Source organism: Notamacropus eugenii, chromosome 4, assembly GCF_028372415.1.
Source record: "Notamacropus eugenii isolate mMacEug1 chromosome 4, mMacEug1.pri_v2, whole genome shotgun sequence".
NCBI lineage: Eukaryota > Metazoa > Chordata > Mammalia > Diprotodontia > Macropodidae > Notamacropus > Notamacropus eugenii.
In genome coordinates this window covers 151,721,820-151,748,419 of record NC_092875.1, presented here as the reverse complement: position 1 = coordinate 151,748,419, position 26,600 = coordinate 151,721,820, and the positions used below count along the sequence as shown (strand labels likewise).

Sequence of the window (26,600 nt, the reverse complement as noted above, 5' to 3'; positions counted from 1 at the left end):
TCATCTCACCTTTCCTTTGCTGTCTTCAGTGGGGGTGGTCTGTTTTTTCTTATATTCTTTTCTTCTCTCTAGGGTAGTCACAACTTTCTCATCAGTTAAATTGCTTTGAAACTGACAAAACTGTGGCCAGTATTTAAAAAGAACCCCAAAAATGGTCATCTGGGCAGACGCAAAAGAGTACTAAGGTTACAATTTTGTACCAGTGTCCTGATTTAAAATATCATTCACCATAATAATGGATTAACTATTCCTTATTTAGTATCCAGCATCTTTGCTGCAACTTATTGTCTCCAGGCAGCTTCATATAAGCTGTACACATGCTGATCGTCAATTTTGTTTTGTTACCAATAAGAAGTCTTTGTTTAAAAAAAAAATGCAGTTAAGAGATACTTTCTTCTTTTTATGTATCATACCAATCGACTGAATTAATAGAAACATTCATCAGGTTTGGGAAGGTTTTTCTTTTTAACAAGGAATTTATGGTTTCTTTTAAAAATTGCATACACATTGCTATTTTATCCAAATATTCTAAACATTTAGTTCATCAAGAAAAAAACCCACTTTTTTCTTTTGGAGAAAGGAAATACCATTTTGCCTCTGGAAAAACTCTTAAACAACACTGCAGATGTAAGAATAAATCTTGGGCAACTTTTAAATGATACAATCTTTCTTTTTATGTGAAAGCAAGAAAAGCAACATTTAAAAAGGAGAATGGTGCTCTTAACTAATGCCCTCCATTAGGATACTCCACATTAAGTGATCACGATATTTCTATAGATAAGAATTGTGTTCAAAAGTCTGTGCCAAATTCTTTCATTAGTTCTGCAATGCACACATGTTATTTCTTGCAAAAACTTAGTACTCGCTATCAGGCTATCATCCTAAGAAATTCTCAATCTTGCAGCTTATTAGCTATGGCTTTTACCTAATGCTGTAAAAAAAACAAAACAAAACAAAACCATCTCATTAGGTTTTAAGCTGACTGTTAGGGAAGGGAGTAAGTATTTATTGAGCATGTACTAGTGCCAGCCACTTTGCTAAGCACTTCTCATTTGGTAATCATTAGTTTGACAACTATTAAGGCAAAAGGAAAGAAAAAACATTATCTTATAAATGCTTCAGTGATCAGTTTATGACCCTATTTTAGCAATTTTTCTATCCAGACTTGCAATTTAATGTTATTTTTCCTCTCTCTCTCTCTCTCCCAATCCAATCTATTTTTCATTGGGAAATCTTCCCAGCCAGCCTGAGGCACTAGGACATTAAGTAGTTTGCTCAGGGTCACATGGCCAGTCTGTTCAGAAGAAGGACTTAAACCCAAGTCTTCCTCACTCTGCTATTGCCATGCTGCCTCTCCAAGTTTTATTAGTGATTCTAAATTTGTTCACTGCCTTTATAGCTTCAGTATTTAAATCTGTGGCCTCCTGGAGTCAATAACTACAAAGACTATACACACACACACACACATATATATACATACATATATTATATACACACACATATATATACATGCATACACATATACATATATATTTAATATTTCTAACATTTTTTCCTAATGATCATTTAAGTAATTCCTTATTTTCAATATCATGGGACTACAATAAATTTTACTGTGGACTTCCTTTTTAAATATCCTTTCTTCTTATACTCTAAATTATCCTTCTTTTTAGTAAATTCTTCACACATCCCTGTGTTTCCTAGTGCTCAAGTGGTATGTGTGAACTTTGACTGCATTAATCCAGAGAAATAGCATCCAAAAGTTGCTCCAGTGGAAAGCATTGTGGTCAAGCATCACCAAGTCTCTGATCTAGCCAGACCTGAGGGAGGGACCTCAAAAGTCATCCAATTTGGGTTATTCCTGAACAGGAGCTCCTTTGGTAGCATTCTGACAGGTGGTCATCCAGTCTCTAAGTCCCCTAGTGATTTTCCCAAGTAGCCCATTCCATCTTTAGATACTTTCTAACCCTTCAATGAGTGGCAGATGGGTACAGTAGATGGGCCAAGAAAATTGGTGTCAAGTCATGTCTCCGACTCACATGTACTAGCTATGGGTAAATCACTTAGCCCTTCAATATTGTAGGACACCCTTACTGGTCTACATCATTGGAAGAAATTTTCACATTGAACCTTCATTATGCCAATGAAATTATAGGTCTAGACCAAAAATTACAATAATTTTTGAAGAGGTTTTCCTAATATTGAATGTAAATTCTACTTCTTTTATTTCAACTACATGTATTTTTTAACCTTATCATGACTGCTGGTCCATCCTTCTATTTCTCGATCTATTTTTCTTGTCCTTTATAGCATCTTTGTAGCATCTGATCCTATTGACTACTTGTGCCTACGGGACAAACTCTCCTCCTGGGTTCCTGGGTCACCACTCCTTTTTCCTTTGCTAGCTTCCCAAGTCCTTGTAATAGATATTCACGGATGATGTTCTTTTATAAGCCCTCTAATTTTCCTTCCCTATATTCTCCTTAATATTATTATTCATTCTCATGGCTCCATCCACCACTTCCCAAATATCTCTTTCTAGTCCTGAATGAAACTGAGCTTTAAGCCCACATTTCTACCACCTCATAGGACATTTCTTCCAAGATGTTGTACCATTTTCACAAACTCAACATGTCCTGAACTGAGCATGTTTTCAACCCCATGCCTCCTTCTGACTTCACCCTTTATTGGTAGCCTCACTATTCACCTACTCTCCAATATTCAAAAAACGTTCTGTTATATCTTTCTCTTTTCTATCTTGTCTGTCCTAGTCTGGGTGCACACTGTGTACAATTACAGTCATCTTAAAAAATTAATTTAATAAGAACACAATTAGTAAGAACATTTTTGCAAAATACAAACTTAGTAAAGATATACTCTCATGGGCACACACCCAGATCAGTTACAACAATATGTAATCAGAAAAGTCCACTGGGCCTGAAAAGCAACTCCACTTGTATAGACACTCATTTATATAGTATTCCCCCAAAAGTGGATCTTAGTACATTTAGCTTTTTACTATTCCAGATCTCTATGACAAACAGTTACACAAGTGCTTTAAATCACTAATCCCTCATAGTCTAGTCAGCCCCTTAGGGCTCAAAACCTGAGAACAACAAATGATTTCTAAGATACTCAGTTTCTGAGTTTGCTTTTTAAACCACTGGAATATCACATATTTATGCCCTCCAATTTATTTCCATTGATACCCTTTAAAGTACATTCCCTCATTACTATCCACTTAGCCTATTGTAACATCCTTATAACACATCTCCCTACATCCAATGCCTACTCTTTCCAATCATTTCCCATTCCATCTGAGGTAGCTAGGTGGGGTAGTGGGAGATCCATGTTCAGATCCTGTCTGAGACACTTACTAACTGTGCAACTCTGTTTGCCTCAGTTTCTTCATCTGTAAAATGAGTTGGAGAGGGAAATGACAAACCACTCCAGTATCTTTACCAAGAAAACCCCAAATGGGGTCACAAAGTTTCAGACATGAACAACAAAACTGTCATGTAAATATTTTGTGGTACTGTTATCTGTTTGAATTGTATTCTCCTCCATTAGACTTACTATAAATTTTATGAGGTCAGACACTTAAACTCTACGTCTGTCCCAGTACCTAATATTTTGCTTTGTACATTGAAGGGGATTAATTGTTTAAAAACTCCTTTTCAGGGAGTTTGATGAAAAGTCTATAAAACCTGGTGCCACTAGACTTTTCCAGATTTCTGTCAGTACTCTATCCTATCTCTTCTTTTTCCAATTCACAGCTGCCAGAATTGAAATTCCTAAAGTACAGATTGGACAAGACTGTGCCCCTGTTCAAGAAGCTTCAGTGACTCCTTCCTGCTTCTGGATAAGATATAAAGTCCTCTATCTGGCCGGCCAACTCCTCATAATCTAGCTTCAGTCTGGCTTTCTACACTGATTGCCCATCATTCCCTGCAGCATTCAGCATTCCAATCAGACTCCCTGACTCCCCAAATGAAGTCCGGCCCCCGTGCTCTTACACAAGTTGTTTCCAGAGTCTGGAATGCTCTCCCTCATCACCTCTGCCTTCAAAGCTCACCAAGGGCTGCTTACTACGCAAGGATCTCTCAGATCCTCTCAGGGCTTCAGGTCCTATTCCTTTATGCTGTTTTTGCATGTTTCCCTTTCAGGAGAAGGGTCCTCAGGAAGTTCACATTCTAATGGGGGAGGACAAGTAAATAACCATGAACATACGAGGCACAGAATGGAGAATTTCAGAGGGAAGGAATGTTCTGCCCTTCTCTTCTTTTCCCTTTACCCTATCTCACTTGGTTATCTTATCAATTCCCATTGATTCAATTATTTCTCCTGTGGAGATAATTTCCATATCTATAAATTTAGGTCTAGTCTGCAGAGCTACAGTCCCACATCGACAATGATGTAGTTGTATATTAGACATTATTAGATACAACCGTTGTATTTTAGACATCTCAGACTCAACATGTCCAAAAAAGAATTCATTCCAAACCTCTTTTTTCTAAACTTCCTTTTTACTGCCAAGGGCACTAGCATCTTCTCTATCCCCTGGGCTTGCCACCTCAGTGTCACCTTCAACTCCCTGTCAAACCTTGTAATTTCTACTTTCACAATAGCTCTCATATACATCTCCTCTCCACCTACACCTGAGGCCATCATCACCTCTCCTGGGGCCCACTGCAACCTCCTAATGGGTCTCCTTGCCTCAAGTCTCTCCCACCTCCAGTCCATCAGCTGCCAAAGTCATTTTGCCAAAGCATTAGGTATGATCATACTACCCCTTCTCCTACTCAATAAACTGTAGTGGCTTCTTATTACCTCCAAGATCCAATACAGACTCCTCTGTTTGGTATTTGAAGCCTTTTATAAACAGTTCACTTCCTATATTTTTAGTATTCATACACTTTACTACCCTTCATGCAACTATATTAGGTGACTACACTCTAACTCTGATCTTCAAGCTTTTGCACTGGCTGCTCTACATGTCTGGAATGATCTCGCTCCTTGTCTTCAGGTCAAATTCTACCTTCTGCAGAAGTTCCTGGCTCTCCCCTGTTGCTAGTGTCTTCCTTTCTGATACTACCTTCCATCAACTCAGTGTATATCATGTGTAAGTGTGTATACTATATATGGTTTCTTACGTCTCCCTTAATGCACTGTAAGCCCTTTGAAGGCAGAGTTTTTGCCTTTCTTTAAATGCCCTGTACTTACCACAATAAGGACTGAACAATTGTTTTCAGACTGACTCTTTCACTCTTAATATCTATGCAATTGTATTTTTATTAAAACATTAAGTTTACTTTATTAATGTTGTATGACAATATATAGAAACACATGTGAGGTTTTAAGCTTTATCCACAACCCTTTTCTCTGTCATTTGTGTCCTATAAATTACGGTCACATCATCTCCTATTCTCTTTTAATGGCATACCTGTTATCTTCTAGTTTTATAGTAACCAATTTTATAATTTTATCTAGGGATTTATTTTTATCTCCCTCAATTTTCAATGATCAGTTTGTTTCTTGCCAAACACATTCTTTCCAATCCTCTTGAGATGTACTGTCTTCATTACCCAGAGCCTATCATTAAGATATCATAAATTTTCATCCAGAAAAATGAAGTCTACTCTTTACTACTATCTGTGTAACCAGCTGTTTTCAATTCCCATATTCTTTCTCTTTCAAAACAAAAACCTTCCCATGGAAGAATGAAAATGCCACCCCCCCCTTTTTTTGCTCTTAATTTCCTAATTTCCTAAATTTCCAAGTCATGACTTTAAAATCACTAAACAATGACAGATTTCTTCTGGAGAACTGAGGATTTGATAACAGATCTCTGACTTGGATATATATCCCAGTAAACCAAGACAAATACAGATTAGTTCTGTAAACTCTATGAATGGTCTTATCCCTCCGCAGGTTATCATCACATAACAATGATAAATAACAAATAACAATGCTGAATCACAGAGCAATTTTTCATTATTTGTTCCGTCCCTCCCCATTGCTGCTCCTATCTATCACTTAGTCTACTGTTAAGTATTTTCCTGAGATCCCCTATATTGAATAGCTGGTAGTATCTCCCAAATTATATACCCTTGGTCCCTTAAACTCTAAACTCTAAGAATGCATACACCTACCTGCGCTGCATGCTTCAAGCATTTTAGCTAGCAGTGCTAGAAAAGAGCCAGCTAGGTGGCTCAGCTGATAGAGCGATGGGTCTCAGGAAGACCTGACTTCAAATCCAGTCTCAGACAATTACTTAGTTGTGTGACCCTGGGCAAGTCACTAAACCTCTTAATCCCACTAGAGGTTGAAATGGCAAACAACTCCAGCATCTTTGCCAAGAAAACCTCATGGACCTGAAGAGTTGGACTGGACTGAATACACACTGGAAAGAAGATTCAATTTATGCACTATTCAGGTTCAGCAAATGGGGAATGAGTTTCAGTGTACCAGATCTCAGTGACACTGGCCTTTGGCAACAAATTCAAGCTACTTTTATAGCATCCTACCCATCTCGCAGTAAGCTCTTTAAAGGCAGAGACTATTTTTTTTCTTTGTATTTCCAGCATTTAACACACTGTCTTGGTCCCAGTAAGTGCTTAATAAATATTTGACGATTCACTTCTTTTCTGTCTTAGCCCTTATTATCATCTCATATAAGTCATTCTGGACATGTTTCCCAATTTTCTTTTAAAGAAAATAACTCTAATGGGTTAGACAGGCAGATTTTCCTTTGCCAAACTTGTATGCTTTATATAAAGTGGGTATTTGAATCTCATCTCATTTATTTTGTGGCTATGTAAATTTTCCTAGCTTCTAAGATACACATCTTTTTAGACCCATGTGTTTTGCACATCTTTGTGGTAGCTGATATTTTATTTTTATTTTATTTCCATTTTCCAATATTTTTATTTATATGTATTATATTTTCATTGATGCCTTTTTTTCTTAATAATTAAGTCATTCCTGATTTATCCCTGTTCCTTCTTGAACTCTTTCTTTTAGCAAAGAAAAACCATTAGGGAATCTGACCCCAAAAGGTGACTGCATCAGTAGTAGATATTTTAAAAAGAAATGAGGTAATAGGGAAGGCAAAGAAGAGGAAGTAGAGAGAGGTTTGCAAAACAGAAACTAAAATTATAAAAATTCAAATATTCAATTTGTTGTACAGGGTGAATTGTACTAATTCCTGCATCTCAATAGTATGTAGAAATATTTTACATTTAAATAAAAATGATCCTGGAACTGAGAAATCATATTTTTAACTTGCCAAATAAACCTACCCATGTTTATCCATATGAATTATAAATGAATTAAAATATCTTGATTTTTCATCAGTTTTAAAAACTGTTGAGCCACATTTAACACAGGTTTCTTACCTGTGCCTCTCTAAATACATAGGGTCCTAATTCTTTCCTGTGCTCTATAATCTTCTGAGCTTGATCAAATGGAAGGTCAATTTGCAGAGCTGGTGGAATACTGGAATTAATAAAGCAGTTGATGATAGTTGTGATCTTATTTTGGATAATAGCATCCTCACAGTGAGAATGGCACAAGTCCTGCACAGTGAGAGAAGGAAGAAATTGTCAAATTTTCCCTATTAACTATTGACTAAACTATTCCCAAACTAAACTAAAACTATTCCCAAATGCTCCCTATTAACTACTGACTAAACCTCCATGACTTTTTGCAAATCATTCAACCTCTCTGGACCTCAGTTCCTTCATCTGTAAAATTAGGGGTTTGGACTTGACAGCTCTGAGCTCTCAGTTGAGTTTCTTTATTTCAAGACCTAATATAAGTTATACCTCTTTTAGTCAGGTAATCAAATAAGCTTTTATTAGGCACTAATTGTGTGTCAGGCACTAGGCTAAAAGGTATGAAGAAAAAAAGGAAAGGAAAGTCCCCTTTTCGAGGAATTTATATTCTAATGAGAGACAAAAACCTGTAGATGACTAGGTATATACAAAATACAGTCATAATAATAGCTAGCATCTATATAGGGCTTTTAGGTTTGCAAAGGGCTTTACAAATATCTTTCTTCTTATCTCTCTATAATCCAACTTCTAAGCTCATCATTCCACTGTAATGCCTCTCTTCCAAGCCACCAGTGATTTTTCTAATTGTCAAACCGAAAGGCATTCTCACAATCCTCATTTTTCTTGTCTTCTCTGAAGTCTTGGACACTATTCATCACCCTCTTCTCCTGGATACTCTTTTTCCTCTGGGTTTTTGGGACACTGTTCTCTCCTGATTCTCCTCCTACCTGTCTGGTTTCTCCTTCACTGGATCAAGTCGCATCCACTAACCCTGGGCGTCCCACAGGGCTCTACCCTGGACTCTCTTCTCTGCTACCTTCACTTGATCTTATCAGCAACCATGGATTTAATCATCATTTCTGTGCTGAGGATTCTCGAATCTACGCCTCTGGCCCTAATCTCTCTGTTGACCTCCAGTCTCGCATCTGCAACTGCCTTTCAGACATCTGGAATCAGATGTTCAGGAGACATCTTTGGTGTAAAACATCCAAAAGTGAGCTCATTCTCTCTTCCCAAGACCTTTCCCTTTCCAAACTTCCCTCTAGGAAGTCAAGGGCATATCTCAGTTCCCCAGGCTCTCAACCTGGGATTTATTCTCAGTTCCTCATCATCTTTTACCTGTCATATTCAATCTGTTTCCAAGGCCTTTGCAACATTTCTTGAATATACCACCCTCTTCTCTTCTCTGGTAGGGCCTGGAGTCAGGAAGACCTGAGTTCAAATATGACCTCAGACACTATGTGACCTTGGACAAGTCACTTAACCCTGTTTGCCTCAGTTTCCTCATCTGTACAATGTGCTAGAGAAAGAAATGGCAAACTACTCCAGTATCTTTGAAAAAAAAAAAACCCCAAATGGGGTCACCAAGAGTTGGACACAACTGAGGAACAACTTTGTAATAAGTGTCTGATGCAAGATTTGACCTCAAGTCTTCGTAACACTGGGTCAAGTACACTTTCCAAAACCTCACCTAGCTGTGCCTATACCAAATAGATATTCTCAGAGGGGAGACTACTAGCAGCTAGAGGCCAGGAATGACCTCCAATAAAATGGGATTTGAACTGAGCCTTGGAGGAAGTCAGGGAGGAGGTAAAGGTAAGGAGGGGAGCATGTCCATGGAGGCCATACTCTTGATTTTCCTCAACTGATTTGTATTAGATAAATTTGTGAACCTCCCTCACATACTGTGAGCTTCTTAAAAGTAGTGACTGGGTCTAATATCTTTTTTGTCCTTAATATCCAGCACAATGCCCTGAACATAATAGGCATTTAATATTTACTGAATTGAAATTGGCTTCCTTAATGAAGGTACTTTAGTTATGAGGACACTTCAGTTATATCGAAAGATACAAGATCTGAGAAACTGCAAAGAGATAATTTAAGTTCAAATAAGAAAGCATATGTAAAGCACTTTGCAAGCATTAAATTATTGAACAAATGTTAGTAGTTTTAATTTCTTAGATTATGAAATGCCTGGGATGCATCAGTATTTATTTAAATAGCTATCCTGATTTCTCTTGAAATCGGGGAACCCTAATGAATTAGTGCATTTAATTCAAAGTCATTCTAAGCCAAAGTCCTGAAATAACTCCTACTAGGTAATTTACATGAACACCTGGATGAATGGGGAAGACCAAGACTATTTGCCAGATAAGGTGATATAAGTTTATTCAAGTCTAGAATGAAAAACCAGACTATTGCATAAAAACAGGGCAGTTATGGGGAAGGCCATGCCTATGATTTCTCATATTATATTGTCTCATTTTCTTTCTCTGACATATGGTGTATTTGGCTTAATTATATAGCTATATGAAATTTGCAATTCAACATAAATATGATCACGTTTATGATATCCCAATTTAAAAATTCAGTACTTGAACTTCTGGTGAGATGGTTAATGAAAACTTCTATGTATTTCTAGTTCTTTTTCCCCCATCTCAAAAATAGGAAGAAATAAGCTAAAAAAAAAAAAAAAAGAGAAGCCAAAAGTAGAGAAAGAAAACATTCCTGAAAAGCAATCTTCCCCACCCCCAGCATGCTCCCCCCCAAAAAAAACAAGGGGCTATATTATTAACTCCCTGTCCTGTGCCCACAGACTGTTCCAAAGTTTCTGAGTGCTAAAAACTCCACAGGAAAATGAATCAATGGAAATTTGGAACCAATGGTGGATATTGTGGGGAATCACCAAGAAGCTACAATAGCCATTCTTAGCTGTGTCTTCTCTCAAAAACAAATCAGGAGCTAATCATGGATGGGGTGTTGGTGTGTATGTGTGATGAAGGATATCAGTAAGCAAAGGAAAAGTCCTAATATGACAAAATACTATGGGGCAAAAGAATCTTAGGACAAAATACTAAAGGAAGAGGAAAAATTCTGAAATAACTATACATATTCATCCTCAGAAAAGAGGATGAAATGGCCACAAGGAAAAGGCCTAGTCTATAAAAATAAAAACAGAAGGGTAAGAAAAGAGATAGATAGCTTAGAAGCTATGAAGCCTTTGCAGAGAAGTATAAGCCAAAAATTGTAGTAGTTAAGTTCAAAGTGAAGGGGTAGTGATCTCCTTATTCCTAGAAGTGTTCAGTCAGAAGTCTGACTGTTGAACTAGTTAATTGAAGTTCAACTAGATCATTGTAAGGTTCCCCCTTTGAATTGTAAAATTTTTTTATTCTAATTTAACAATCTGAAAATAACTTGGGTTTATCTAATCACTCATTCCTTGGAAAAGAGAAAATTAGCAATGGTCTTGTACTCAGGAGCTCTGAGTTCAAATGCCAGCTCTGCCATTTACAAAGCTGGGTGTGACTATGGGAAAATTTTCTTGGTTGTAAAATATAATAATGTTCCTATAACTTATGGGAATTATATAATTAATTAATTATATTAACATAAAATACTCATAAAATACAATAATGCTCATATTGTCTACTTCACAAAGGTGTTGTGTAGAAAATGTTGTAAACCTTAAAGAGCTATTAAATGTTAGTTATTAATCATTTTTATTTAATGATTTATTTGTAATCTATGATCTTTGTTATCACTTCTACAAATATGAGTTGAAGAAATTTATCTTCAGTTTCCTTGGTTATAATAGCAAATATAGAAAAGTGATAGAAAAGTATATGTGTGGTATATTTATAAACTATATGCAGAAATAAGATTTCCAGTGTTTTAAGGACAGTTATAATGAATACAATGGCATATTATTACAGGTCAAATTTTAATTCACCTTAAAATGGAAAATTTTCCTTCAAGATTCACTACCATTTTATACTAATGCAAGCACAAAAGGATTTAGAATATTTTTTTATTACCCAGCAATTGAATAATATATACTTCAATGTTTATCCATATGAATGGAGAAAGGAACAATGTTTCAAAATTAAATTAATGAAAAACAGATCTATCATCTGCACATTTTCTACTCAATTAAAATTCTGAAATTTCAATGCATTTTTCTTCTTAACATAAATAAATGGCTTATTTCAGTACCTTATATTTTTGAACCTCTTGCCAGAAGAGTACTCCATTTCCCAATAAATCTCCTTTTAGTGATACAAATCGTTGAAACAGTTTTGCTATTACAGGGTTCAATAATGCTTTACGGAAAGCAATTATGTCAGTAGATGAAGCTATCCATTTACTCTCCTCAGGCTGTCCATAACAGAGAATACAACAAATGAGCTTTGTTGTTTTTTTTTTTTTAAATCTCCCCAAACCTCCCAATAAAAAAAGCATTAGTTAGGTTAAGTTTTCCAACTCCTATTTCCTAAACCTTATTTTTCAAAGTTATGACATAAATACAACAGAAGGCATTTTCCTTCTTCAGGTCTACTGTCTACTATCTTGTCTCTTTTTGGGGCTGGAAAGCAGAGGGGGCTTCTTTTGAAGGGGTAGACTGTAGAGAAAATAAATTTGTTACTTAGAATAAAAGACTACGTTGTCAAATAATGAAAACTATCATAAGTAATAACTGTGACCACAAACTACTTTTTATTGCACAGTATGAGATTTGTGCTAAAAGGGAAGACACAATTGCTTAGCAAATGCATCATTTCTTATTTAAAAATCAATCTAGCCAATTTAACCATATTAAAGAATGTCATAATGATCAAGAAATAGAGGTTACCAAACATATTATTCTAGAAAAAGGAACCAATAGCGAAGTGTAGGTTGGTATCATCCAATCTATTACCCCTTATATTGACCATATCCATTAAGTCTTACTCCAACACCTCTGATGCCTGGGTTTGGAAGTGATGCAGAGTTCTCAAAGGGTATTGTCAGGGTAGTGCATATCGTGACAAATCTTATACGGATCTGGAACGGTTTGAAAATAGGTTTGGTGACATACTGTATTTGCCATCCAAGAACCAGACTATGGAAGTTCAGAGAGTTTCATTACCACACTGACTGCAGGATGATGAATTTTTCAGTCATAGAAACTCTCGAAAACCGTCTGCGAAATTATAAAGGATTCTTTGAAACACTGAAATATACTGACAGAAGGAAAATGAAAAGAGGACAAAGCTGAAGAGAGAAACCCTACGCAGTTCTAATGTAAAATACACCATCATTTAAAAGGGAACCTCAGTTCATCCTTCATATTCTCTCTTTTATTTTGTAGAAATTTCATTATCTTAGAATTAGAAGGGACTTTGTAGGTCCTTTAGTCCAACCCCTATTTTGGGTACCTAGGCATGAATTGCCTTCATAACACTCAATTGAACAGATATTTATTAAATGCCTAGGATGAACTGCATGGTAGTATACCCTTCTAGGTCCTATGGAAGATATATGTTTAGAAGAGATAGCGTTTCTACCCTCAAGGATCCTGTATTCTAGAGGTAACCTTGAGGGGTGGTTAATCTGCCTCTATTTGTAGATCTCCCATGAGAATGAACTTACTACTTCAGCAAGCAAGCAAGCCTTTATTAAACTATATCGGACACCACATTAAGTGCAAAAGGTACAAAGATAAAAATAAAATAGTCACTCCCCTAAGGGAGCTTACATTCCACATATACATATGTATGTAAAGAATATATGTAAAATGAGTACAAGATGATTTTTCAGAAGAAGAAGAAGAAACCAGCAGCTGTGGGGATCAGAAAAGTCTTTGAAGGGGGTGCTTTAGCTGAGTCTTAAAGGAGACAAAAGATGTGGAGGAAGTGCATTCCAGCAGTAGCGAGCAGCTCTAGCAAAAGCACATAGATGGGAGATAGAGTATCATGTCTAAGGAACAGCAAGAAGGCCAGGAGGGGCTAGTAATGTGTAACAAGGCTGGAAAGGTAGGTTGGAGCCATTTTGCTACGGTTTTTTTTTAAACTTTGTCCTAGAGGCAATATGGAACCACAGGAATTTACCTTTAAGTAAGGGAGTGGTAGGGTCAGAATTGTGATTTAGGAAAATGACTTTAGTGGCTGTATGGAGAATGGACTGTGGTGGGTGGCAGGTTGAAGCAAGGAGAGCTATTAGAAGGCTACTGAAATAGTCCAGGCAAGAAAGAGGCAATGAGGGCCTCAACTAAAGTGGGAGTGGGGAGAAAAGGATATATGACAGAGATCAAGAAAGAAATGTTAAGACTGGGCAACCAGTTGGATATGGAGGGCAAACAAGACTGAGGAGTCAAGGATAACACTGAGATTGTGAGACTGGATGAATGCAAGAATGATGGTGCCCTTGAGAGTAATATGGAAGCTGGGATGCTTAGTGGGGAAATAACAAGAAGTTTTAGATATGTTGAGCTGGAGATGTCTATAGAATAATCAGTTGGAAGTGCCCAATAGGTAGTCATCGATGTGGGACTAGAGTTCAGGAGAGTATAGGGCTGGATACATTCAATTCAATATACATGGATTAAATGCCTCCTATGTGCTAGGCACTGTGCTAAGGGCTAGGGGTACAATTAAGAAAAAGAAAGACAGTCCTTGCCCCCAACGAGCTTACAACCTAATGGGGAAGACAATACACAAAAGGAAGATGAAAGTGGGGAGGACATCCAAGGGTCCCTGGTGTGTAGGTGTGTTCTTGGAGTTGATGGAACTATTGGTGGAAAATGAAATATACAGATCAGGAGTCATCTGTCTAGGGAAGATTGAACCCATGAAAGCTGATGAGGTCTCTACTTGAGAGAGTGGAGTGAATAATAGGAAAGTTTGAGACAGGGGTAAGCATCAAATTTGCCAATGACACAAAGCTAGGAGGAATCACTAACATGTCTGACGACAGATTTAGGAAAAAAGATTCTGAAAGGCTAGAATGTTGGCTAAATCCAAGTAGATGAAATTTACGAAGGGTCAAAGGAAAGTCTTGGGTTTAAAAAAATTAACTTTATAAATAAAAGTTTAGAGAATCATAGGTTTAAAACCAGAAGGGACTTCAGAGGGCATTTTGTCTAACTTCTTCCTTTTATATGAAGAAAATGAGTCACTGAGATAAATGACTTACTCCTTCACTCAGGTTTTAAGTAGAAGAGTGAGATTTTGAACTCAGGGTCATTGCCTCCTATTTAGCACTCTAATAAGAGACAGGGAAGTTAAACAGTGGTTTTTCTGAAAGTTATCTGGGAATTTTAGGGGCAGAGTGAAGGGTGTCCTGTGGTAGTTAACAAAACTAATCTTCAGAGATGTTGAAAAGCAGTGACAGGACTGCCTTTCAACTAATAGAGTCATTTTTTATCCTGTCCTGTTCAGACCACATCTGGCTCGTACATTAGGTTCAGTTCCAGGAACAATTCCTTCAGTTCCTTCTGATGGGGTGATAGGATCTGGGCCCTGAATTTTCAGCAACCAGTCGCTGAATTTTCCCACACAGTCCAGTCCCTGGCGTTCCCCTAAAGCATCTGACCCAACCCAGCCCACCCAGATACTGAAAGTCCTTTTAATACTCCCACTTTGACCCACCCCAGACCACTTAATTCCTTTCACTGATACCTCTGGGCCACCCCAGGCTGCTTACCACTCCTAAATCCCATCCAAATCTTCTCACAGTCTTTTTTTGTACATAATTGTCAATCTCACCCCATCAAGCTGCAGATTCACTTGGAATCTAGTTCTCTTTATTGGCAGTACAATAAACCTTGCTACTTTGACTGAAAGAAGACTTGAATTTTTTCCAGGCAGACTTGCCCTGTATCCTTACGTTTTGGGATTCCCAGCATCCCAAACCACATTACTTCCACTTTAGGAAGGAGAGTAAGGAGATGTAGCAGCAGGAAGGTCAGAAGATGTAGGTTTTCAAGTTTTGCATGTTACGTACTGGGTGTGTAATCATAGACAAGTCCTTTTACCTCTAGCCCCAGGCTACTCTCTCAGACTATAAATTGAAGAGAAGGAGCTAATCTACATCATTAAAGTTCCTCACTTGACAGTCTCTATATCAGAGGTCTGGTAAAAAAAAAAAAAATAAGATAAGCTGAAGGGTGTCTAGAGAAGTGGCTAGCATGGCCACATTAAGCTCAGCTGAAAGAAAAATTGAGATAAGCTGAAGAGTGTCTAGAGGAGTGGCTAGCATGGCCAGATTAAGCTCAGTTGAAAGAAATGGGTTTGGTTACCTGAGAGATGAGAAAAAACCGGGGCAGGGATGTGAGAGCTTCAGGTATTTGAGGGGTTAGCCTGGGGAAGAGGAATTAGACTTGTTCTCCCTGGCTGCAGAGAGAAGAACTAGAAAGAAATGGGCCAACATTTCCAAGAGGAAGATTTGGGCCTGAGGCAAGTGAAGAACCTTTTAGCAATTAGAGCTACCTAGAAAAATAGCACTTGGGGAGAGAATGAGGCTCCCTCTTATGAGAAGTCTTGAACAAAAACTGCGCAGCTGCTCATACTGGGTACTTGTCCAGGCACAGGTGGCCTACACGGGTCTATTGCCTTTCAACTCTGAGATTCTGTGAACCTATTCAAGATCAACTATGAGGAATTATTGCGTAATGGAGGGAACCGATACAGGAATCAGGTTTTATAACGAGGTGAAGTGACTGAGTTACAAGCAAGAATGTCTCAAGAAACACTTTATGCTTGTACTGGTGGAAATCATGGAAAACATAATTTGTTGATCTGCGGAAGGGAAAAAAACAAACAAAAAACCCCCCAAAATGACACCAAGGCAGGGGAAGCCTGAAAATGAAATATAGGAGACCCACACAGTACCTGAGACAGAGAATGCTGAGATGTTGTTGGACCTGAGGCAACGTGCACATGCATCAAAGTTAAGACACAGGCAAACAGTTAAGAACAAGTGAATACATGGGATTAATTAGATCAAAGTGTGACAGAAAAAGTCAGAAATTCAGCAATCAGAATGTAAGAAACGGGGCACCATCAACGAGGAGATTCTGAACTCCTACCTCAGACCGGATGCCTGGCGCATACTTCTTGCTGGAACGGGAGCCAGTCCCAAGAGATGGCCTGCGTGAGGCCTGCAGGGTGGAGCAAGTAAACTGCGTTAAGAATATTAGTTCATGTGACTGGCCTGTGGGTTAGGGATAAAGGCAATCTCGACATATAGTTATGTACAAGAGAGATTACGTTGCTTGAAGGTTGCTTTGAAACAAATTCTGCTTTACTCCATAAAAACAACTAAAAATATATGGTTAGAAATAGCATACTTGAGCACAATCATACAACAAAAAGGCATTACTGTCCACTCATAACCATTCCACAAAAAGTGGTAAAGCTTTTACTGCCAATGTCATGCTGTCTCATAAATTAAACGTACATGAAAGGTAAACACACATACACACACAAAATGGTGATTAGGTGTTCTGATATTTACTAGGGACAGAAGGAAAAGATGGTGTTGTCATAATAGCAGATATTGACATACTAGATTTTAAGAAAGTATTCCTCATGATTAGGGTCATTAATCTTTGGCAGAGATTGTTGTGAGATGTTAAGAAACAGCTTTGGGAACCTTTTTTAAAAAGATATTTATGGAGCCAAGATAGTGGAGTACAGAAGAACTCTCCTAATATTTCCCTTTAAATAACTAAATAATGCCTCAAATCAAATTTTGGAGCAGCAGAGCCAGCAAAAGGTCAGAAGGAGACACTTTTCTAGACTATGACAATTAAGGAGGTTCTCAAGGAAGGTCTGTGACATTGGGGTGGGTACAGACCTGGAGCACTGCAAGAGCACCAGTGATGAGCCTTAGAGACAGCTGTAGCAGTAGGAGCAGTAGCTTCGAAAGCTCTGAGCCCAGAGATGTCAGGGGCATCAGATATATGGTCAGAAGGACATGATAGGGGACCTTGTGCTGGCACTGGATACAGTGGATGCTACTGGCAACTCTATTGCCCATAAGCAGTTCCAAATTACAGTATGAAGGCAGAGAGAAGAGTTTGTGATCAGTCACAAGGGAGCAAGAGTCTTGGTTATACAACTCCAGGGCCAAGAGGAATGCAAGAACAAGGGACCTGGTCACAGTTCCAGGGCAAAGAGGTGTATTTATGGCTGCAGGTGAGCAAGGGTCCTTTCTGGGTAAAAACCAGAGTGCAGACCAAGAGAGCAGTGACCACATTTCTCTTACAATAACACTACCGTGGAAGCACTAAAAACTTGCAGATACCAAGAATTAGCATTTAAAACTATAGCACAAAAATGTCTGAAGTTTAGCGTAGTGCCTTTCCACCCCTAGGAGAGCAGAGTCCAACTTTAACATAAAGTATAAAGTGAATAAATAGGTTGGGAAAATAAGTAAACAATCAAAAATGAACTTGATCATAAAAAGCTACTACAGTGGAAAGGAAGATCAAGACACAAATTTAGACAAAGACAATAATGTGAAAACAGCTACAAGCAAAACCTCAGAGAAAAATGCTAATTGAACCTAAGGCCAGTAAAAATTCCTGGAAGCATTAGAGGAAAAGATAAGAGTGATAGAGGAAAAAAATGGGGGGGGGGGAATGACAGTGATAAAAGAAAATTGTGAAAAGATAATTAATAGTTTGGTAAAAGAAGCACAAAAAATACTGAAGAAAATAACACCTTAAAAATGGTCAAAAAAAAAAAAAAAGTAGGTAAAATGGTATGAGTCACAAAAATTCACTGAAGAAAAGAAGGCTTTAAAAAACATACTTGGCCAAATGGGAATAGAGGTACAAAAGCTCATGAAAGAAAATAATTTCTTAAAAATAAGAATTGGGCAAGGGGAAGCTAATGACTCCATAAAATTTCAAGAAACAATAAAACAAAGTTGAAAGAGTAAAAAAAAATAGAAAACACGAAAAAAAAACTGAAAAACAATTGACCTGGAAAATAAATTGAGAAGAGATAATTTAAGAATTATTGAACTACCTGAAAGCCATGTAAAAAAAAAAAGCCTAGATATGTACTTCAAGGAATTATAAAAGAAAACTGCCCTAATACCTTAGATCCAGGGGGCAAAGTAGAAATGGAAAGAATTCACTAGTCACCTCTTGAAAGAGATCCCAAAATGAAACTCCCAGGAATATTACAGACAAATTCCAGAGTTCCCAGGTCAAGGAGAAAGCAGTCAGAAAGGTACAATTCAGTTATTATGGAGTAATAGTCAAGATCACATAAGATTTAGAAGTTTTCACATTAAAGGAGCAGAGGGCTTGAAATGTGGTGTTCTGGAGGGCAAAGGAGCTAGGATTACAACCTAGAAATAACGTACCCAGTAAAACTGAGTATAGTCTTTTGGTGGGGGAGTGGGGAAGGAAGGGGGAGTATGAATATATAATGAAATGGAGGACTTCTAAGCATTCCTAATGAAAACATCAGAGCTGCTTCTCAGCAATGCAATGATCCAAGACAATTCCAAGACTCATGATGGAAAAAGCTGTCCACATCCAGAGACAGAATTGATGGAGTGTTAATGCAGATTGAAGCATGTTATTTTCACCCTATTTTTTCAGTTTTTTCCTTTTGTTTTGTTTCTTTTTGCACAGCATGAATAATATAGAAATATGTTTTACATAGTTGCATATATATATATAACCTATATCAAATTACTTACATTTTAGGAAGGAGGGGAGGGGTGGGGAAAATTTGCAACTGAAAATGTTATTTAAAAAATGAATGTTAAAAACTGTCTTTACATATAATTGAAAAAAATAAAATACTATTTAAAAAAAAGAGTAATGACAATAGAACAGGCAAGGAAAAAAATGTCCTGAGCCGAATAGAAAGTCTGATGTTCAAACAAAAGCATAAAAACTTAAACATGAAAGTGAATGTAAGGGACTCAATGGTGTTAAACTGTTTATATTCCTATATGGTAAGAGGAATATGTAACTCCACAGAACTTTATCATTACTGGAGCAGTTAGAAGGAATCTGCATAGAGGGCACGGGAGTGAGTTAATTATGTTGGAATGGTCTCCAAAAAAAAGAATGTAGGGCTGAAAAAAAGGAATGCAATGGGAGAAGGGAGAGATAGAATGGGACAGATTTTCTTACATAAAGAAGGCATCCAAGGAAGAGCTTTTATAGTGAAGGGGAAAATGTTTGTCAGAGGGGCAGTGATGGCAGGCAACGCCTGAATCTAAATTTCATCCAAATAAGTTCAAAGAGGGAAATTTCTCTTCTCTTCTCTTCTCTTCTCTTCTCTTCTCTTCTCTTCTCTTCTCTTCTCTTCTCTTCTCTCTCTCTCTCTCTCTCTCTGTCACTTTCTGTCTCTTTTTTCTCTCTCTCTCATACACATACACACACGCAGAGAGACACACACACATTCAGTTGGGTATAGAAATCTATCTTACACAATAGTAGGGAGATAGGAGGAGAAGGGGATAAGATATATTGAGATGGGAGAGATGTAGAGTGGGAGGGCAATTAAGGAGGTAGTGGTTAGAAGCAAAATAGAATTTTGAGGAGGGTCAGGACAAAAAGGGAAAAAGAAAGAAGAATAAACAGAAGAAAATGATACGAAGGGAGATATGCAGTTAGTGGTCATAACTATGAATGTGAATGAGATGAACTCACCCATAAAACTGAAGTAGGTAGCAGAATGGATTAGAAACTGGAATCTAACCATATGTAATGTTACAATTGTTTACAAGAGATATACTTGAAACAGACACAGAGATGAAGTGAAAGTTTGAAGCAAAATCCCTTGTGATTAAGCTGAAGTGAAGAGGGCCAGGGTGGCCATCATGATGTCAGGCAAAAAAAAAACCAAAACCAAAACCTAATAGAAAGAGATAGTCAGGTACCATAATCAGGTACTTGCTAAAAGGTACTGCATACAATGAAGCAATATAAACCATTTTACAGCAATTTTCTCCAATAAAGGCCTCATTTCTCAAATATATAGGAAATTGCATCAAATTTGTAAAAAGACGAGCCATTCCCCAACTGATAAATGATCAAAGGATATGAACAAACAGTTTTCAGAAGAAGAAATCAGATACCCATAGTCATATCAAAATGCCATAAATCACTCTTGATTAGAGAGAGGCAAATTAAATAGCTCTGAGGTACCACCTCACACCTATCAGAAATCAAAAATGCTGGAGGGGATGAGCGAAAATAGGTATATTAATGAGCTGTTGGTGGACAAATTCTCTAGTCCAACCATTCTGGAGCAGAACTGGAACTATGCCCAAAGGACTATAAAACAGCATATATACCTTTTGAGCCAGCAATACCACCGCTAGGTCTGTATGCCAAAGAGATAAAAGAAAAAAGGACAAGGACACATATGTACAAAAATATAGCAGTTCTTTTTGTGGTGGCAAAGATTTGGAAACTGAGGGGATGCTCATCAGCTAGGGAATGACTGGACAAGTTGTTGCATATGATTATGATGGAGTACTATTATGCAATAAGAAATTATGATGGAAGGGTGGTTTCAGAAAACAAAACAAAATACTGCAAGACCTATATGAACTGATGCAAAGTGAAGTGAGAACTGGGAGAGCACTGAACACAATAACAGCAATGTAACGATGATCACTGTAAAAGACTTGGTTATTCTGATTAATATAGTGATCCTAAGACAATTCCAATTCCATGATGAAAAGAAATGCTCTCTACTTCCAGAGGCAGAACTGATTAACTCTCAGTGCAAGTTGAAGTATATTTTTCTCACATTTTTTTTTGCTTTCTCTCCTATAATACAACTGATATGGAAATGTTTTGTATAATTTCACATGCATATTTTCTTTTCTATCGTTTGCCTTCTTAGTGGGTGGAGTAAGGTTTGGGAGGGAGAGAGTGAATCTGGAACTAAAAATTTAAAAAGAATGTTAGCAAAGTAATAAATGCTTTTAAAAAGATACTTATTGTAGGAGAGTTTAATTTTAATAATTCCTAAAGACTAGAGGAGGGAGTAGGGGATCTTTTAAAAGCAGTTTCAGCTCTAAGATTCTATAATTCTATTAAAGGAAAAATGGTAAAGAATCTTGTCAGGGTTAACGTTCTGATCCTGAAATGGATTATTTTTGAGTATACTCAGGAGGTTAAGAAACATAAAAACTCAAGTTAGTGGCTTATGTCTCTAAGCTATTATCACTGCTGTTTTAATAAGATTTCAATCTAGATTTGGCTTTTCATCAATGTAGGGAAATTCCTTCTTATCAATGCAAATTATCAGGTAATCTTTCCTTCTTTTCAAAATTTACCTGGAGGATTAAGGGTTTAAATGCTTTGCCTAAACTCAGGTTGCTAGAGCATGCTAGGGACAGACTTGAACTTGGACATTCCTAATTGCAAGGTCAGTCTTCTCTTTACTACACTATGTTGCCTCTCACCCAAATTATAATTCATATTGAAAAATTTTAGAAGTACTGTCTTTCTACTCAAAGCTTCATTATGGAGAAAATTTTTTTAAAAAGAATACTTTTTTCCTCCAAAATTTACATAATCCATTATAACCAGAACTTTTGTAAGAAACCAAGATAATAAAGATCAATATCTTTACCTTTTATCACCTCCCATATTTTGGGCATTAACAACTTATTTTAATAGTTCAAATTCTAGCTAATGTAACTATGCAGTGTCATAATTTCCCCCCTTAATTTAGTGTTGACTCTGATTTCTTCCATAACTAGCTGGTGGTGTAACTACACAGAGACAGATGATTCTGACATGAATCCTACATCAATAAACTATAATTTCCTGCCTGTTAAGAAATAATCCATTTCATGTGTACATGTGGTGTTGTTCAATGCTTGCCATGTCCAATGCCTTCAGATTATCTTCTTGAGGAAAGTAATCACAACATAGCGGTATGAGTTTTCCAAGTTGTCTACAAGCTTTTGTCCTTTCTTTTGTTGCTTAAACTTGAAACATATTTTCCAACCCATTTTTTCCACTAATCTCTCCTGTGCTCATCTTTTCGTTGAAATCAAAGACTCAGAATATATGTTGACTTGTCTTGGTATATCCCATCAAGCTCCTCACAGAATGCCTCAACTTTTTTATTCTTTAAAACAGATATTAAAGCTTACGTTGAATTATTTTCATAGTGGTCTTTTTATGTAAGTTCATCATGAAAACTTCAAGGTAAAATGAGTTTCCTGTGCAACATTTCCTGTTGTTCTTCGGCAACAAATGAAGCCAACTTCAACAAAGTCTTTATCTCTCCAAGGAGAACCTGCTAACTATTCCTCCATTTAATTTCAATTTCCTTTTGTCTTCCTTTTTAATTTATTGAAAATATGCCAAAATTCATGAGGTTGTTTTTTTTTTTCCGGTAATATGTCAAGTCCTTGGTCACTCGACAATTTCAAGTAACTCAGTATTTAAATAAAATATCTTTTAAAATTTTAAGAAAAAGCTGTCTTATTAAGGGAATCTTAAAATTTTAATAGAAAAAATACACTAGAATTTCAGAATAATTCTATTTTTGTGATTTATATCATATTACCATACTATCAAGAGATTCTATTTGAAGTTTTTCTAAATATCCAAGGTGTAGATTCCACTTTCACTTCAGTTAGTGGAATTAGAAGGTGTTAAGAGTAAGAATGGTCACACTGTGATGTTTTAAATGTGTGAACAAGATGGCTTTATGAGGTAAGCATCTCTTTGATTTAGGCCAAGAGGAATGAGAGACTGGGTAACCAAGATAACCCTGACTCTAAGGGCTTTAAAGTGGTGGAGGATTTTTCCATCAGTAAGTCACTTGGTTCTAGTTTGAATTATTGTAGTGACACCCCTATAAGGTAGAATGTATTAGGGTCCCGTGACCTATGGCATAAGCACATCTATGTACAGAAAAAGGCTCAGAAGATGTTGTCAAGGATGCAACTGATCTTGTGACACAGAGTTGTCATTGGGTATAAGCCTTTCTTGTACTCATACCTTGAATCTCAGGTAACTTGCTGAATAAGGTCATATACAATATTTTCCCAGGAACACACACACACACACACACACACACACACACACAGTATAGGAAAAACAGAAACACAGAAAATGTCACAACTCTCCAGAAATGACACTTGGTTTCTCTCCTACAAGCAGCTTCTTAGTGGTAGAGGGACTAATGCTCTCACTCTAGCTACTAGCGGAAGTGGCTGCTTTTCTTCATGCATTGGTCCTACTGTTTTGCTTCATTTTAGTAAGAAAATGGATAATCATGCAAAAATTTACATTCTGGCAACAAGTCTGATTTTTTTTCATGCTCTTTTCCTCCTACTTAATGTTTTTTATTTTTTCTAATTACATATAAATATGGTTTTGAACGTTCACTTTTATAAAATTTTGAGTTCCAAATTTTGTTCTCAATTCCTTTTTCCCCTTTCCTCTCCCCTCAGATGGCAAGCAATCTGATATAGGATATACACATACAAACATTAAACATATTTCCACATTAGTCATGTTGTGAAAGAAGAATCAGAACAAAAGGGGAAAACCACAAGAAAGAAAAAACAAACAAAAAAGATCCACACTTAGACTCTATAGTTCTTTTTCTGGCTGTGGATAGCACTTTCCATCATGAATCTTTTAGAATTGTCTTAGGTCATTGTATTGCTGAGAAGAGTTCTTGGTCTTTAAGACTCAAAATTGGCACATCTCAAATGAGGTACATGATTTTAATTATTATCAAAATGATATTTATCTTAACTCTGATAATGCTGAAATGCAATCCTAAATCAAAGTGATTCTGTGAGATAATTTAAGTTGCTGATTTAATTACATATTCTGCTTTCTCTTTTGTGTTTGAAAAGAAACTACTTTTATTGATATATGCCCAATAATCTATGATGGGATGAGTAGCTTACTATAGTGTCAACACTCCTCAGATTCCTTTAATCAATTAATAAGTTAAGATGTTGACAATTTTGGTCTTTGTGGCTAAGAGAGTCATGTTTCTTCAAAGCATGAGGGTACACAAAAATAATCATCTAACAGAAAGAATCGATTTTCTAAGAAAGAAAGTACAATACTTACCTTCCAGAACCCAATTTTTTCTCCACGTTTCTTTAGTATAAAATCTTCGGCTATATCTTCCATCTGTAACTAAACATAGATTAAACATAGAATCAATTCATTAACTGTGTATACTATGGTGTCATGGGATGCAACAGGCTCCTGAATCTTATCACCACATGATTTCTTACCCACCAAGATGGATCTCAGCATCCTGGCAGCCTCTTCAAGTTTCAAGATGCTATTGCTTACCTAGATAGCCGCACCCTCCCCCCTTCAGCCCCCCCAAATCCAGATCCCCTTTAGGGAGGAGATTCAGCAGTCTTTTTCTATGATCTTTCCTACTCCTGATGACATCATACCAACCTTTTTAAAAGGTGTTTTCCATGAAAATTACAGGAGACCATAAAATAGGAAGAGGAGTAATAGTAAAGAAACAAAAGAAAGCAATAGCTAATGTTTGTTTTAAAAGTTCTTTAAAGCTTACAAAGTTTTATATACATTATCATTTGACTGGGAGGAAGGCACTGGAGAGCTTGTGTCCAGTTTTTTCTGATGAGGATACTCAGGCTTGCCCATGCTCACTATCAGGAAGTATCAGAGGCAGGATTGGAACCTGGGTCTTCTTGATCCAATCCAACTCTTTATCCACACTGCCTATGCTATATCTATGGTGTGGGAACATTCTGTTGCAGATTCTCATCTTGTGATTCTTGTCCATAACTTTCCTTCACAGAGAATCTATCAAATGAGCTAGAGGTTTGTCTGTAGTTCTTTAAATCCTCTGTGAGTATCATTACAGCCTTCACAGAGTGGAGCCGTCATCCCTCACTAGTTACATGACAGAAGCTTCTACTGTTCAGGTAATTAAAGTGCGTAGTTATTATTATTATTATTATTTTTGGCCATTCCTGACATGCAAAGTATATCATCAATTTAGAACTAGAAAGGGTCTTAGAAGTTATCAAATTTAATCTTTTCATTTTATGGAGAGGGAAACTGAGATACAGTTGTCTGAGTGGAGATTTGAACCAAGGCCTTCCTGATGCTGCCTTTCATATGAAACGGACTTTTTACACCTTTCTTACATATACCATGTATCTTTCCCTTTGAACCTCTTGTAATTTGATTCTTCTGAAACTGTCATGTTCTATGAGGCAAAATCACACAGGATCACTGGGAAGATTTTTTTGTTTTTTGGATGGAGAATGGCGCTGTTTGTGCTTTAGTAGCAACAAGAAGTTGGATATCAATGAAAACTCTGTAAGATTTACTAAATTTAATGCTTGATCTTCTCCTACTCAGTTCTCTGACCATCTGCAGTGTCTGTCTACGGCAGACCGTAGAACTGAATCAACTCAACAGACTTCCCATTCAACTACATGCCATAATCTGTGTAACAGGCATTCATCTTCACAATTTTTTTTTTCTGATGTGAACAGCTAGGCTGATCTCTTTTAAGTGACTAGAGCTCATTCTGAAGACCTTACAGTGTTCTGGGTTTTAAAGTCACAGGAATATCTGGAGAATCTCAGTGTTGACAAGGAATCCCTCTTTGATTGGAATTTTACGCAGTTTATTTTCAATTATAATTGCAAATACCTTTGCTAAACGTATAATTCCCACTTAATACCTCTCCTCATGTTACTACTCAACAGATTATTGAAGAAAGTTAACTTTGTCGTTGCAACTGTCATGGGGGCTTGTGTGCATTTAGCATAGTACTTGGTATATTATAGGCACTTAGATGTTGTCTTAACTTGTTGCCTTAACAAATGTTTAGTTAAACCTTGCTTGAGAAAGGTCTTTAAGGGCCCATTTTGCTCTTTTAAGTCAAACGACTTTTTATTACAAAAAAGCAACAGACATGGGGACCTTATATTCTATACATACCTCAGTCAATTGTGTGACTATGAAGATATAGTTTGCTGTAGTTTGCTCATTGTCCTTATATTTTCATCATTCATAAAAACCTGCCACACAAAAATTTTCTAGAGATAAGAAAGTAGGCCTTTGGGTGGTGTGTGTGGATAATAGTATATACATACATATACTATTATATGTATATAGATATGTACAAAATACATGCTGAACATATATAGTATATAATATATACAGTATATAATATAGATATATACCAAATATATACAGTATATAATATATATACTGTATAGATATGTACAAAATATAAAATTGTTTACAGGCTT

The 26,600-nt window shown here is 36.8% G+C and overlaps 2 protein-coding genes across 6 annotated transcripts in view; both read right to left on the bottom strand.

Moving 5' to 3' along the window:
* RGS22 (regulator of G protein signaling 22) overlaps positions 1 to 26,600 on the bottom strand; it is a 175,768-nt gene that overhangs the window by 17,103 nt on the left and 132,065 nt on the right. For 4 of the 5 annotated variants that reach the window (XM_072606883.1, XM_072606885.1, XM_072606882.1 and 1 more), the window contains 5 exons: positions 24,415 to 24,483; positions 16,402 to 16,473; positions 11,550 to 11,711; positions 7,398 to 7,577; positions 10 to 159 (listed from right to left, as the gene is read on the bottom strand). In XM_072606883.1, the coding sequence (XP_072462984.1) occupies positions 10 to 159; positions 7,398 to 7,577; positions 11,550 to 11,711; positions 16,402 to 16,473; positions 24,415 to 24,483 (633 nt within the window). The remainder of the gene's footprint in view (positions 1 to 9; positions 160 to 7,397; positions 7,578 to 11,549; positions 11,712 to 16,401; positions 16,474 to 24,414; positions 24,484 to 26,600) is intronic. The other variant, XM_072606884.1, reaches the window with a different exon arrangement.
* The window catches only part of COX6C (cytochrome c oxidase subunit 6C), a 100,192-nt gene that overhangs the window by 61,445 nt on the left and 12,147 nt on the right, over positions 1 to 26,600 (bottom strand). The gene's annotated exons all lie outside the window — the stretch shown is intronic.